Source organism: Tyto alba, unplaced genomic scaffold (assembly GCF_018691265.1).
Source record: "Tyto alba isolate M040663 unplaced genomic scaffold, T.alba_DEE_v4.0 Super-Scaffold_26, whole genome shotgun sequence".
Taxonomy (NCBI): domain Eukaryota; kingdom Metazoa; phylum Chordata; class Aves; order Strigiformes; family Tytonidae; genus Tyto; species Tyto alba.
In genome coordinates this window covers 18187527-18203893 of record NW_024881300.1, presented here as the reverse complement: position 1 = coordinate 18203893, position 16367 = coordinate 18187527, and the positions used below count along the sequence as shown (strand labels likewise).

Sequence of the window (16367 nt, the reverse complement as noted above, 5' to 3'; positions counted from 1 at the left end):
AAGGGCATTTGCCACTTCTTCAAACAAATTACATTAAGGACACAAGGGAAAACCATCCAAATGCAATGTTAGGATATGGAGTAAATGTCAGCTTTACCTAAAATATATTCTCAGTCAGGATAACGATCTAATATTGTATGCCACAATATACACACAACTTCATTAGGGTTACAGTTCTGGAACACATGAGGAAGATAAAAAATTGTTGATGCAATGGACTTTATTATTATTATTATTATTATTACATTCTAGAAGAGCCTTGAAAACCAAACCTACTTGCCTTTCTAATACAAGAAGTTCCAATACAATATTTATAGTACTTTTTTTGTATAAAATGAACAAGGTTTAACCTTTAATGCAGATAACTGCACAAAACTTGAGTATCTAAAAATATTGTTGGTTAGAAGACAGTGAGGAAATCACAAGTTAGCAAAAGAAAAGAATCCTTCAGAGAGAATAGGATTATGATCTTAAGAAAGTATATATTCAAAATAGATACATAATTTTTGTTTGGCTGACTATTGAACGTTAATAGCTGAACAAGTTTAGTCTGCTTATATGCCTAAAATACAAGTGTTTCTCTTGCCGCTTCCCTTTCTGCAGTTTTCTGTTATTTGGCAATAGAAGATTGCAGGCTCTGCTATTTCTCCAATTTTGTAGGCAACTGCAGTGTAGTGAGTGTAGTATATTCTGTGCTCCTACTCGCCTACCAATGCCATTTGTGATTGTAAATCTGTGCAATGAGCCTGGGCTGCAACCAACTTTTTGCTAACACTGAGCTGGGGCTGACTGCATGCGGTCTTGCTGCAACCAGCCCTTCTTTCCCTGCAGTGAAAATGTAATACTGCTGCTGTATATGAGGTCTTGTGAGATTTTGGCCCAGTAAAACTCTCTTCTGCTTTGGGGCCCATAAATCAAGACAAGCAGGTATTTGTGCAATTCAGTGAACATCTTGCAGCTCCTAGGGCTAAACATTTTGTTTAGACATTATTCCTCTATCTCCGAATGAAGATGCTCAAAAAGCTCCAGGACAGGCCAGTGAAATAATTTAACTGGAAGAAATAAAAAGAGATAAAAGGGGATCTTCTTTTTAAGGCACTGTGGACTTGATGCAGCTTCTGAAACTTCTGCTGTAATTCAGTGTAATTTCTGGCATAATTCCAGTATGAAAAGCAAAGGGTCATCTAGTGAGGTTTTCAGACAAAAATTCATCTTAGTGGGAATTAAGAATTTCTGTAAATCACACTGGCTACCAATCAGTATCCTAAAGAGCTTAAATAGCTTTATAAATCTGGACCTTGTATCTTTTTTGCTTTAGACTTTTTATCTGAAGTAGAAATAATGATAATTTTCTGTACCACATGAGGACACAAAAGTGACATGGTAAAATCTCCAAATATTTGGAAATTTATTAACTATCATAGCAACCGAGTCTTATACAGTGACATGGCTGTACAGTGTTTAGGAGAGCACAGGTTATATTACGGTTTACGTTAGAAGTATGGGTGATATTTACAGTGTACATATTGAGTAACAAGGAGCCAAAATACTGGCAGAGCTCAGGGCTAGCAAAATATTTAAGGAGGTCAAAATTTTCTTTAGTTTTCATAATTGGTAAATACTGAATCATCATTACCACTGAAGGAATATTTTATATACATGATTTTATTTACTGAAATATGCAGTCTTTGTTCAAATAAGCCATTCCATAACACAGATCAGGTCTGATAAATTTATTTTTTTTTTTTATTTTTTGCAGAACAGCTTCAGACACTTCAATAATAAGTTTTTATCTTGAGAAAAAAAAATATTGAAAGGCATAAACCCACTGCAAATTATAACAAAGCAATTTGTCTGACTTGAAGCAAAATCTTTTGAATTCAGCCACCAAATTGAACAACAACAAAGTCATGCAAGTGTTAATTGTCATCTTTTTAAGTGTTGTACTTTAAAATTGGTATTAGATGCCGTTCATTTCTTGGACTACATATTACAAACAATGCAGCATATGTTTACTAAACAGGGGTTCTCAACAACAAATCTCTCCTGTACCTGTAGCAAAAACCTCATCTGTAAAGTAAAAAAAGCCATAAAAATAATAGACTGATCAAGCATTCATCCCTAGGGAGACTCTTGAATCTATCCTGCTGAAGGATACACCGCAATTTTTACTGGATTAACTTCTGAACCCTCTTTTTAACAGCACACAGTGGCAGCCATTCCTGCTGCTTTTCTACTTAGAAATACGATTGTTGGAGCCAATTTTAGTGACTTTCTCCAGGAGACAAGGAAGACTGAGCAGCCAGAGGGAGGGTAGGGAAGGGTTACAGAGCGGAAACTAAAAGCCTGAGCAGAGCCATGGGGGAGGGGATGTCACCAGATTAAATCCCGAGACTTCCTCCCTCACCACCAATTTCAGTGAATCCTGTTCAAACAGACATTTTGGAAAAGTACACAGAAATACCCATAAAGTGAGAAAAATCCCACAGTCAGAGGACAAATATTATCTGAGATCAATCCTTTAAACAAAGTTCACTTAGTTTCTCGTTTTCTCAGTTTCTCTTTTCAGTGTTGTCTTGTGTGAACAAGTGTTTCAGTCCTGACACATTTGAAAACACCAAAGTAACCACATGTATTAGAACAGATTTTCTTTCACTTACCTTGCACCTCAGCTTTTATGGGCTCTGGATGTTCTTCTTTATTTCTACCAAATATCGCATCCATGTCTCATGTAATAAACAGTTTCTGTGTCCTCTACCCAGCTGCTCCGGCAGCCGTAGTGGTCCTCTCCTGCCTGGGCTAAGAACAGCTCTTTCCTGTTACATATAAAGATAAGGTCAAAGTGCAATGCAGGCTAGTGGCTGGTGGTTTATAGATTGACAATTTATAATAGCTGATCTTTAATCCCTAGCATTTATGCTATAATTCTTGCACATTATCATTAAAATTAACTCTTTCACTGATTCAAAGAAGTAAGAAAAATGTAACTCCCCTGTTTGCTCCTATGATCCTATCTGGAGCAGCCAGGCACACCCAGGAGTCAGGTGGAATGACTGTGAAACATCACTTTCAGCTTTTTGGATAAAATTTCAGACACTGCGTAGGGCTGCTTGCCCCATTTGGCAGGTAAGGAGAGAAAAAAAAAAAATCTCTACCCACTGTTCTGAATTTGGCTCTTTGGGAGTGGCAAACATTGCAGAGCAGGGTGTCATCCTTTTATTTCCATTCTGTGAAATTTGAACTAAGCTATTCTATTAATTAACAGAATATCATCACTGAACAGTCATGTGCTGTATTTCTTTATATACAAGCTGTTCCAGAGTGAACTGTGTGGCACATCTTTGAATTAAACATCTTTTCACAAATAATCACAATAACATATTCTCCCATATGTGACCTGAATCCACTCTGTGAAAGTATGGCAGGAATTAAAAATAAGGGGGATTTTTAACTTCACACTTCTGTTTCTAGATGATACTTACCTGAGTTCAATGTTGTTAATTTTAAAATCCTCTGCGAAAAGAATTATTTCAATATAAACTATATGATTGCTGAGCAAATCATAGGCCCCGTTGAACATGAAGGATAAAAAGATTATTTGCACAATTATATACTGTGCACTTTCGTATGAGGTTACCCTAAAATCCGATTTTTTCAGCTAAATCACCATTGTCCCCAAAATGTTTTAACATACCTTCTTAAGGCTGACTGATCTTTTCTAATTGTAAATATTTATTTTATTTAAAACACAATTTGTGTTACAGTCTGCTCTGACACAGTTGTATATGTTACTCCTCTCTTCCTAACCTATTGTCTGCTTGATGGCTTATCCTCACTTGGGGAGATCACTCAGATAGCATGCCTTTGTCTCTGGAGAGCACTGACAGAAGCAGCTGATAAAATAAAAAGCCAGATTAAAAAAGAAAATATATGGGCTTTGTTGGAATTAGTAGTACTAATAAACACCAGGATTGAACCAGAAGGCTGTAGATGAAGGGTATCAAAGTCAATATACATACACATATGCAGATATATATGCATAAATATATTTGAATATATGTGAGAGTGTGTGTGTGTGTGTGTATTGAGATGTAGACTTACTTGTATACACAAAACCAAGTAAGAGATTTTTCAGCAGTGTTAGAGACTGGATGTGATCTGGCAAAAAAGCAAAGCTCTCTAACACTATTTCCACTAAGATATGGGGACATTTTCTCTGTTCATGTTGTTCTGCCTTGCTTTAATATGTTCTCTTCAGCATATCCTCATCCATTTAGATGGCCACAACTCTTACTGCTGCAGTTTTAATTATCTCACCTGTGAGTGGTCTAATCTGTAGCAGTACTAGGAAGATTTCCATAGAGCAAGCAAGCAATAAAAAAGATTAATTCAAACCACTTTTGACCTTCTCCATCACGACTGTTCATGCAACTTAAGGTTCAGCCAAGATGAGATAAATGGAAACCTTGTTAAAAGTTATTTGAATGGAAGAACAAGGACATACAGATATCCAGCAGCTTTTGAAATCAACCTAAATGTGTTTTGGTATCTAATTTCAGGTGTCTGTGCCTGTAAGTTTTGTCCCATATTTTGTACAACTCAAATAAGGAGGCCTTACAAAGTTCATTTTTCCTGCTTGTCAGGAAAAATACTTCTTTTGCCAGCAAACCCCTTTTTTGTTGTTGTTTTCATCATACTATTGACAGATAAGCAGTTTAATAAGATATGGAGAGATTAATTTTCTTGTTGTGTAATTTTCCCCTTTTTACATTGAAATGGAGAAATATCAAAGCATTGATTTTTATTGATTATAATGTGTAATTATCAGCAGAAGTAAATGTGGACTAGGTGACTTTTCTAATTTATTATTTCACAATGTCTCTTCTCGCATTCTAAAAAGGTTACAAAGCTCCATATGCTAGAGAAGATAGAGGAAATACAACCCCCTCTGGAGAGACTGCCAGTAGCTCTTTGATTTGGGGTTTACCAGACACATTGTAACTCTTATATATAAAGTTTACCAAAACATTGCAAACTCAGGGAGACTGTACTGTCATACTCTTCCCAGTAAGGAATATTGAAAACATAATCCCTAATGCAAATGATCCAATCCCATGGTTTGAATAGCTTCTCCTGATGCTTCACCACATTTTCAAATGCTATCCAGCTGCAGAATCCTTCAAATATAAATCTTCCCCCAACCAAATCTATAATTTCTCCCTACAGTTTCCTCTCTCTCTCTTCAACCCTCATGACAATAGTTTTGAAGTTACCAGCTCCCCACCAAAGCCAGGTTTTCTTCACTGTACTTTTTTTCCTGCTTTAAACAATTGTGGTGAAGGCTATGAGATGTTTCCTCTTGGGTTCTTTCTGACTTTCACTTTCCTCCAGCCTCTGAGTGCCTTGAGCTTCTCTCCCAAACTTAAAAAGGGCCATGGAGACATCTTTGGAGCAAAGCATTACCCTGCCCAGCCTTGGTCTGATTGTTCCCTCTGGCCATTCAAAGCTGGGGATGACATTTAGGGTGTGATCCCTGTGGTCAGCCAAAATAAAACCTCCCAAGGCAGAGGAGCTGGTTAACTAAATTTCTACTATAACAATAATGTCATCGCCATGTGTCTACCTTTTCTGCTTTTGGTTCACTTACACAAGAAGCAAATAATTGCCTTATAAATCAGAGAGAGATCAATAATATTCCTTACCTCTATTTTGAAATATAAGTACCTAATTTACTTTAATCTCAACCTTTCTCTTAGAAAATTAGAGTTCTAGTTAAAGACCATTAACAAAGGTCAAATTACCTGAATATGACTTTAAGCTGTGCTAAGAACTTTCAACTATCAACTGTTACCAAATAAAGACTCCAACAGTAAAACTGATAGGGACTGATACATCATTCTGGCTGAAATCACACTGATTGCTGTCCCACTGTGCCAGAGATAAAAGCTCTCATCTTTGTTAAATACTGTCTTATTGACATGATCTAATTTCCAAAAAATACCACTAGCACTACCTAGGAACACTTCTCTTGCACTGTCCAAGTATAGTTGCAAACACAAACCACTAATATAGTTTGTACGAATTTAAATAGTATTTTCCATATGTTATTCTGATCAGGTTTTGTTTGGATCAAAACAGTTTTGATCATATACTGTTTTGATTGGTATTGTTTGGATCAAAATAACTATTTTTTGACATTTTAATTTTCTTTATGAGATTTTATTTTTTTGTGAGATTTTTGTGAGATTTCACTAGAACTGCTAGCCTACCCATACCAGTATCCAAACAGATTGAGCCTGCCCAGTGATCATAATGCCTAACCATTCAAATGCCCAAACATTTAAACACTAGACATTCAAATAAGTAAACAGCCACAGTATCCACACAAACCTCCTCACCATCGACTTTTATAACCTTATCTGCACCTTTCAACATCCCAAGACTATTTACATGTTTTAATATTTAATATGTTATACAGTTCAGTAATGTGTTTTCAAGTGGGCAGAATGACAACATGTAGGTTGGCATTCAGTTCTGTGACTGAAGGTGTAGAAATGGTGTTAGACATTTACAGGGACAGCAGTTAATGCTGCTACACCTTGTCCTACCTTTTAGTCTACTGCACATCTTTGGGAGAACATAACAGAAAAACTAAAAAGAACTGTTTTCTGTATTTAGTCAGGTGGCATCTGAGTGTAGAGTGCTTAACATAAAGGCAGTGTTCCTGAACAGAGAATCTGCTGGACCTCCAGTCTTCTCATTATGGGGATTGTGATGCTGATCTCTTTTGTAAGGTATTGGATATCTACTGAGAGACATTATTAATGAAAACAACTTGTAACACAGCTTTTTTCTTCACGTTTTCATGTCCTATAAGCTCAGAAATAGCTCACAAAAAGCAGAAGAAAAATGTGTAACAAAATTAAATAAAACAAACAAGAAGTGGAAGCTGGACTGCCTTAGATATCTGGCCAGTCTTACGATTATGGGAATCTGGAGTGACTGCAGAGACACCAGTGGAGTTGTGATGGGTGTAGATTCAGATCCAAGCAATTTTTTTTTTGCCTCTTTGTGTGTGCTAGGAAAAGTTCAGTCCATTTGTATCTACCAGTTAATGTTCTACCCAAAGCGAGTACCTTTAATCCTTAGAACAGTTCACTTATTAAGATATTAAGGTAATGGCACATCTAAATTGTGCCACTTAGTCAGTCACGATCACAAGAAGACATGAGGTGTCAGCACAGTGCTGATACTTTCTGTGTGAATTCAAGGCTAACCTTAGCCATCAATAACCCTAGCTCAATTAATGTTCTTACGGGGCACACTTATCCCTTGAATAGTAGAAGTTCTGCTGTGGAAGGCAATAGAACATAGGAATTAGATGGGAAAGAGGGAGGTGTTGAGGCATCAACTGTATGGCAGGTGAGAAAAGTCAAGCTACAAGCCTGAAGGCAATACTAGGTGCTTCTGAAGGGACAGTTACTAGGTGAAGATCCTCAGGGACTTATCCAGGCAACATTTGTGCCAGAAGGTAACCATATACATCCTATAAACAGAAATTATATCCGACCCAGCAACTCCTGATTGTAGTGCTACTTATCTTTATCTTGACCCCATCACGCCAGGCATGAATGTCTAATTTAATTATTACACCCTGTAAAGATAAGAATTGTTTTCCCTGTTTTTCTAAACAAGATAACATCAAAATTGCAACTTGGCAGGGCTCACTGGTAAGTCCACTGTGTTGCCATATGGAAAATTAGACAGCAGAGCAATGACAAAAACAAACCCTTTTCAGTCAGCAAATGACTGGGTGTCACTATCAGGACAAGCAGCCCAGGAGAGCAGCAAGGAAGGAAGCATGATTGTGACACACCTTCTTAAACTAATTGGCAGATCGGCTTTTTCTAAAGCCAGCTGGAGAGATGGAAGATGTAGATGTACCTAGGGGCTTTTCTCCATCCCTTTCTGGACAGTCTGCTCAGTACTCAGTACTTTCTACCTATCTGGGTAGTAATGAAACAGATCTTTTCAAGAGGCAGTTCTGCACACTGTGGAAGTGTACCTGACACACTAAAATGGACAACTCACGGTCTTGTCTCAAGTTAATGATACCTGAAAATAATCTAAAATAATCTTTTTTCTACATCAAAGCCAAAGTAATATAAATCAGTTTTCCATTTATATGTTTATTCAATTCATAGAACGTATATATATTTCTATTCCGGATAAAATCTATACATTACATTCAGTAATATTCAGGAATGTCAAGATGGTAATATCCTCTTATAGACAGTAAATTTACTTGCTCTTCCTCAAGGCAAATGAATAACAGCCAAAATGAACAGGGTGTGATCTATTCCTTCCCATTGGCAGCTTTTCACTTCCTTAACTCTTCAAATCTAGTATTTTTTGGCCTCTGTTAAGGATTGTCAAGCTATTCTGCTGTGCTGCAATGTCCTGTTGAATCACAGGATGTTCTTAGGTTGTCATGATGCAGCTATAATCTGCACTAGGGTACAAATCAGGACCATCCTGAAGTCAGTGGTGGTATCATGCCTCTCCTTGTCTGCACACCCAGCTCTCGGATAGCCCAGTGAAACTCTGGAACTGATTTTTCTCAGGTCTGGGTGATGAATGTTCAGGAACAGAAGTCTTATGAATGAGCCATGCTCTCCTAATAGTAGCAGTTGGTCATGAAGAAATTTTCAGTTGGATTCAGGGTGCCCTGAACTATAAAGCTATAAATTACATCGAACAAGAATTCAGGCTTGTATTTTTCAAAAATTGCAATCCAGTGCTTGGTGCCTAATTTGGGGCATGAAAGGCTGATTTGCAAAGATGTTAAGGCAAGCCTACCACACCTACATATGTTAGATAAGCATTGTGTGTGCTTGTCTGTCTCCTATTCTGTAAGAATTCAAGCATGTAAAGCTAAATTTACAAATGGCATATAATTTACATATATAACCGTAGATAAAAACAAAACAAAACCCAAAAATCGTGATGATAAATACTTTGAAACTTGGCTACCAAAACTGAGCTAGTTTTAAGGAGTTCAATTTTTAGGAGTGGTGAACTCCACCTAGAAAGTTCCTTTACAGAACCTTGGTGTAGGCCACCATTATTTTTTTTTAACACCTATTAACATTTTCAGCATCGTAAACAAAATATGCTTCAGTTTTCTTCCACTTCAACAGCTTCTACTTCCAACAACGACAATAAAAATAATAAACCTTGAAGGATCCATGCAAAAACCAAGAATAAATCATTCATCATTGATTTTTTTGATGTTTTATATTGCACAATGCTTTTCTGAAGAAACTTTCTCTCAGTGGCCACCACCTGGTGTAATTCATAAGGGCAAGTTAGGACTCTGTAAGAGATCTGCAGGGCCCCCTAAAACATTTCTGAGAGAAATGAAAGACTTATTCCAACAGACGCAAGAGAGTTCATAAACAAATGAGTTATTCATAACTTTATCGCAGCTTGGAGTGAGGGTGTGAAAATATTGAGAAAGCTTTGTCACTATTTTCTAGTCAAAGCTTGCAAACCACAATTGCTTTGCAAGCCTTATTTTAGCTGGTGACTATGTTTTAGTTTAAGTCACCGGTACATAACACGTGCTGTAAGGGTGATTACTACATCAGCCTTTCAGGCAGGCAGTTCTAACAGAACAAGGATTAACAAGTCTTGGCTATAAGCAAAGTGCTCATAGTTCCTCAGAAACAATGCTTATATAGACTTCTCTTTTGTGAGTCTGCCTCTGTTCTTCAGAACTATATAAAAGGCAAAGAAAAACCAGCAAGTGAATGGTTTTGGTGTATCCAAAACCTATATAGCTGACATTGTGCTTGACACTTCCCTGAAGTTACTGGAGTGGCTTTACAATACCTGTTAGGGGTCAGTTACATTCCCACGGGCAGCCGGAAGAGGAGAACTTACTGTAATTGCCAGCTACCCCCTTGAGATAATGAGAGCGCTTTAATTAAGCACTTCCATGACTGCCTTTTGAAATATGAAGATGAGATTATACATCAAGGGGCACCATTTTGTCTCTTGCACACTAGTCTATGTGACTATTTAAATAACTTCTTAAAATATTTAAATTATTTAAATTCAGCAAACTATACAAAGGCAAATAGCAAAAAATAACCCTCCAAAACTCCATTATACTGTGATGCTTCCATGCAGATTTCTGGCATGAGAAAACTATTTTTTACAAAAGTCTTCCTGTTGAGGAAGAATGCAAAAGGCATGTTTCCTACAAAACGGTAAATTCATGGAGCACTGTTTATTTGAAACCAAGCTGGTTTTCACTTATGAGTGAAAAGGGCTTTCAGGAATTTTCTCCCTTCCTGAGGACCCTAGTTGCTAATTTTAATGCTTTTAAAGTAGCATTGTCTTTTCTGTAAATGTTTTTCTCTTCCTTGTGGTAAACAGAATAAACTGACAGACTGCTTTACTGGCACTAAAACATACGAAGTCAACAAACTGCAAAAGAGGGAAACTGTCTTTCTTCCATTCCCCATCTGCTGCAGGCAGCTGAAGAGTTACTTATAGCAACCGTAGATTAGGAAAAAAATTCACACTGCTGTAGAAATTGCCAACAGTAGACTCACTTGGAGAGCTTGGCTTTTTTTGTAGACATTTCCAAACATTATTTGTTCTTTTTTAGGGCCTGTTTCAAAATCTGTCAAAGCCAGAGACAAGACTTCCACTAATTTCAATGGCTTTGAAGCAGATTCACAGAGGATAGCCTGTGGCACCTCCAGCTCTGGCATTTTTAGCAGTATGTTCATGTAGTCAAATTTCCAGTTGCAGAGAGTGAACAGGACAATACTACAGAATCCGATAATCACAAACATGAGTCAATGGCACCTAATGGAAATTCATAGTCTGCATCACTGAGCCAGATACATTTAAGTACAGTCTCTATCACATCTATGTTTTCAGAAACAAGCTGTGTTTTTCATATCTAAAAGGACAAAATGGGAGGGCTGGCTGCCAGCTTCTGCAGAGCCTGGCAAGTCAGCACGCCAAGAAGAAGCATGGACTCTGAAGGAAATGTCATGAAAATATACAGTGGCCAACTCACTGAACAGCAGCTGCCTTCAGCTCTGACTTTTGCAATAGCTTGAATATAAAACAGTTGGGTTGGGGGTTCTCAAACTGAAGCCTATGAAGTTTTGTATGCAGCCTAAAAGGGACTCCTAATTTGGAGACTTCCTCAACAGAACCAGATGATAATCAGTTATATGGTCTGTTCCAGGAAGGGGATGGGTGTCTGAGTACTGACTGGGCCAGATCCATCAGCTAATTAGAATATGGATTGGCCTTCTCCAGAGCTGGGAAATCCAGTCCAAGTATTCACATCTCAGCTGCTCCATAAGCCCTCCCTATTAATCAGTCAGAAATTAATGTGGGATCTGCCCCAAGGGTTCCATAGCTGAGTTAAGTCTTGATTTGCAAATGCAGTAGGAAAGGAGACATCCAGCACAGTGTCTATCCCTCCATCACAGTGCATTTTCTTCCCCTTTCCTCTCCTCCCCCACAACTGTCCTACTCATTAAATACTTTCCTATGGACCTTATCTTGAAGACCCTGAGCATAGTCCTCCTTTATCCAGCTGAGCAAGTTGACTATGAACTGGAGGTCCAGAAAGGTCTTGGGACTGAAGATCACTCTTAAATGCTTATTGGATGCAGTATACATACTTTGCAAGAAAGCTTTGGAGTTAGAGCTGGACTGCCATACTGTGCAATATGTGCACTACCTTTAGCTTAACAGTGCAATGCAGGTGACGTTTTAGCAATGCAGGAGTTCAACCAAACATCACTGCTTCCTGCATATCTGTGATGCAGTAGCTGGCTCCCTGATCTGTATCTAAATATAAATGCATGTTCTTTCAGGTTATGTGGTATAAATTAATAATAATTGCATCAAATTCAACAGAGTTAATGCCAAGGACAGGAGGATCACAATAGTTGAAGATCCTTATTTGTACTGTATTTCTGCTAATCCAGTGGCCTTGTAAACCTGATGGGTGTCTTTTGTAAGGAAGTTCAGAAGCACTTAGGGATTTCAGCTCCTCAGTGTTGCTGGGCTGGCTTCCCAAAGTCCATCAGCAGCCTTTGGAATGTGCACATAGGGCTCCCAAGTTGTTCTGATGATTAAGGCAATATTTTCATCTTTTCTAAATTACTGTTGTAACTTCTGGCCTTCTTTTCTACTTCCTAGCAGGTATAAATACTGTAGCTCTATACAGTTAAGCAGCTTAGCTTTTAAGGGATGATGGGAGCATTTCACTTAGGGTGTGGAATTCTAAACAGACACAACACTTCAAAATGAAGCTTACTTGGGACAGATGAGATTAACCTGCCTATGTGTAAACAGGTGGGCAGGATGAATATGATACAATAATTATAGACATTGCATTAGCAGCCAAAAGCACCTCAAATAATTAGCATCTAAAAGAAGCACTTAAAATAATAAATAAAAATAAAGCAATCCAAAGCAATTAAATGTATCTAGAGGAACACTGTGTGTTTTCTCATCTCATAACTCCTTGTGTTCCTCGTTTTCCTAAATCTCCTCTCATTCTTGCTATTGTATTTCTTTGTTGTTGTTGTAAAGACCTGCAGCTTTAATGTTCACACAATGATACCTTTGATGTAGGAGCTTTATCTCACTTTCCCATGTGTCCAACAGCAGCATATATCAATTTTATCTTCTCTGCTCACGAGAAAAGCAATACTCTAATGTCTTCTCTTCAAACTGACTTCACATGGAATGAGACATTTAGACAATAGGCCTCACAATGGCCATTGCAGTGACAGCATCAACACTTGTATGTATCCTCAGACTCAATCACCATTATATATTAGAAGCAATTTGTTCCATGTTCTCCATGTTCTATTGCTGCTGTTGTTGCAAGCAGCAAAGAGGAAGGAGAACTGCTGATGGCATGACAAGGATGACATCTCAAGCATTTGAAGAAGGCAGCAAAAAGAGTGGTGATGTGAGAAGCAAGACGAGTGCTACACAGGGCACTGATCTGAGAATGTGGCTTGGGATTGCAGTTCTAATATCTCTTGCTGTATGTTTGGCTGTGGAGGAAGCAACTGCTGATGAAGGAATCCCTTGCACAGAGTACCAGCTAGACTTCAACCATTCATGCTATGAGATTATTAGACTCCAGCAAACCTTCACAAGTGCCCAGAGCTGGTGTGAGAGAGGAGGAGGGCACCTTGTCTTTATTGAAAATGAGGAAACTCAAGAGTTCTTGCAAAAACATATTGCGGAGGATCAGGAATGGTGGATAGGACTGATCTCCAACTCCTTGCTGAGTAAAACTACTGACGGTAGGTAGTTTTGAAATCACATCTTCTTTAAAATTGTATCAGCCCATGACACTTACTTAACATGGTAGCAAATCCAATTAGTCGCTCTGTAGACAACTGCTGAAAAGCCACTGTCTTCTGTTGCTGTAACTTCAGATTTCTATTAAGATGTTTTAATTGCCTGCTTCACTTCCCAGTTGCATGTTGTCACCCTTTACATTGGATCTTGTGGTTGTGTGAACACATGATGAATTAGATCAGCTTGCTGACCCAGTGAAAAAAATGTGCTGGGTTAGGTCTCCAGTGAAAGAGCAACCTGAGCCAATTCATCACACTAGGAAGTGCTGCAAGATCTGATGCAAGGGAAATGATGGAATCTCGAGACTGGGAGCACAGGGGGAAGTGGCAGTGTCTCTTTTAATGATTATATCAGGTTCAATATAAAATTTAATTGAAGATCCCTCTGCAGGCTAAATCATCTCTGCTTCAGTAAGAGCAGTCTCACTCTGAAGGCTCTGACTCTGTAATTGTATTACTGTGGAAAATAAACATTTGGGACGCAATAACTTTGTTCACAGGGTCAATGATTTGGCTGGACACTTCAAATATAAGCTACAGTAACTGGTATAAGGATCAGCCATCTCCCTTCTCATCCACATGTGGGTACATCCTGAAGAACGCCAACTATCAGTGGGGTGTGACTGAAAACTGCAGACAGGAATTTGACTTCATTTGCGAGTTTGGTAAGATACACAACAGCTGTAACTGAGAAGTGAGCATGCTGTGGTCACTACTGTGCATAAATTGCCCTGTTGCTTTCAAAGTGGTTGCACAAATAAATTATCAACCCTATTAAAAGTGAACGAGTAAAAAGTCATATAACTCCAGCAGGTTCTCTTTTTCCAGTGCAGTGATGTAAGCTGTGATCCAAAGTAAGGAAGAACCCTGAACTCACTGGGAGATGTAGGTGCTTAGCAACTAGCCATTCAGGTCCAGGTTTCCAATAGAGGGCTAGTAAAATAGAAATGGATCTGAGAGTGAATCTAAATGTGTAGCAGTCTGTGTCTACAGTGGGCATAAACTAGCTAGTTTAAAGCCAATTTGAGTAGTGCATAATAGCATGGTTGCAAGAATAAACTCCCACACCACCATAGTATCTGAGCTAGGTGGGACCTGAATGACTGCCCTGTAAAAATACTCCTAATCATAAATACGTGCCAAAATAATTTCCATTTGTAGCTGAAGCAAAAATACAGCCGGGCTTCCAGAGACACCACTCCTAACAGCCTGGAGTAAGCAAAAGTGAGAGCAAGTTTTTCTTGTTTCTTCTCAGACCCTTCCATCAGGTGAAGTTCAAGGGCTTCCCCAAGATAAGGAAGCAGACAGGAACCCGTACTTCCTGGTAGAATTTTAGTGCGCAGACAGAAAATCTACAGACATCATGTCCCTTAAACTGTGACCTGGAACAGTCTTGGAAAGGCATGTCAGCAATATCATCCCATTAAACATACAGATATGAGGGGAATTTGTGTTCGTCACATTTTGCACATAAACCAAGCATTTTAAACTGTAACTAGGACTAAGGTCATAAGCACTGGAAGGACAGTCTGGCTGTAGGCTTGCTAATAAAAAGTCTTCAAATCTAGTCTGCAAGTACATGTTTCCACCAGCCATAGAATTGCTACTGCCCTGGTCCAGTACTGTACTACTTCTGACATAAATAACAAGTTGTCCCACAATCATCAAAACTAATAAAGTTTTGTTTCCTGCCCTGATTTTCTGTTCCACATCCCTTCCCTACCCTCCTCCACAGCACTCCCAGTTTACTCCAGTATCTCTAGCACGTCCCACCTCTGCAAATACTTGTCACTCTCTCAGCTCCCTCCCCTGCAGTTCTGCAGTGGCTCCAGAGTTCCATGTATGTGCTGGCCAGTTGAATCCCACATTATGGAACAGATAAACATTGGGTTATAAACCCTACTCCTAATGGAAACACTGATGTAGTTCTTTCTCTCCTACCTAGCTATTGATTTTCAAGAAGTTTTAGGGTGTTTTGAGGTTTATATCTATACATCAAATCTGGCTGAAGATGACTAACATTAAAAAAGATTGGGGGAGAGGAAATTGGCAGAGAGCACAATCTCTTAAGCTTATTTTCCTTGCGAAAACAGACTAAAATTATTTTTCCATTACCACCATGGTAGACAACTGTCTGTTTGTAAGGTAGCTATCATCTGTTACCATAGGATCTGACTTAAAGCACATTAAAATCAAACAGTACTTTCATTATTGAGCAACAACGTCCTACACTACATCCATCATTCCATTACCCAGGAAACCAAGAACAAATTGAGGCAATTATAGCCTTGTTTTCAGTATCTGCAGCCCATGTCCATTAATACACATACATATTTCAGTAACAGAGTAGACTCCTTTTTTACCAGCTTTGCATGCAAAGAATTAGATCCAATATCCCAAAGGAACAGAGACAGTATTTTCATTAGCTTCTCTGGCTGCTGAATGTTTGGAAGTTACCACAACCTGACAGTGCTTCAGTTTGTCTCCGTAAAATGGGCAGGGTGATATTTTAACACCTTCACACACAGCTACTGTGAGGCTTGGTTCACATTAACATTGGGTTTGAAACTCCAAATGAAATGTATAGGTAGTTCCAAATGGTACCACTATTTGAATTTAGTATCTCTGATTCCTAACTGGTCTACTTGATCATCCTAGCTAGGTATATGTGTACAAACAACCAATCAGACAGTGTTCTGTCTTCATTCTTTCTTTGGCCATCTATCCTAGCATTATTTGTGTTTCGTAATGCAAGTAACAATTTTTCTTACTGCTGTTTCCTATTATTTCTATTCTGCCATTTGGTACTCTGGAGGTTAGTAATTTCTTGTAGTAAAAATACAGGTATTGAACCAGGGCCCGTACATAGGAACACAAACCAGGTTCTGTATCTTTTTTTCATGTAAAAGTTGCTGAGACAACAAATACTATGAGAACTCTCTATGC

The 16367-nt window shown here is 38.4% G+C and overlaps 2 protein-coding genes across 2 annotated transcripts in view; one reads left to right on the top strand and one right to left on the bottom strand.

Moving 5' to 3' along the window:
* Positions 1-16367, bottom strand: part of BCO1 (beta-carotene oxygenase 1) — a 68602-nt gene that overhangs the window by 15485 nt on the left and 36750 nt on the right. Inside the window, exon 2 of the mRNA XM_009967614.3 lies at positions 2661-2816. Coding sequence (XP_009965916.2) covers positions 2661-2724 — 64 coding nt within the window. The 5' untranslated portion in view covers positions 2725-2816. The remainder of the gene's footprint in view (positions 1-2660; positions 2817-16367) is intronic.
* The window catches only part of PKD1L2 (polycystin 1 like 2), a 41374-nt gene continuing 37983 nt past the window's right edge, over positions 12977-16367 (top strand). The window contains 2 exon segments of the mRNA XM_042797327.1: positions 12977-13364; positions 13922-14086. Of these exon segments, the coding sequence (XP_042653261.1) occupies positions 12977-13364; positions 13922-14086 (553 nt within the window).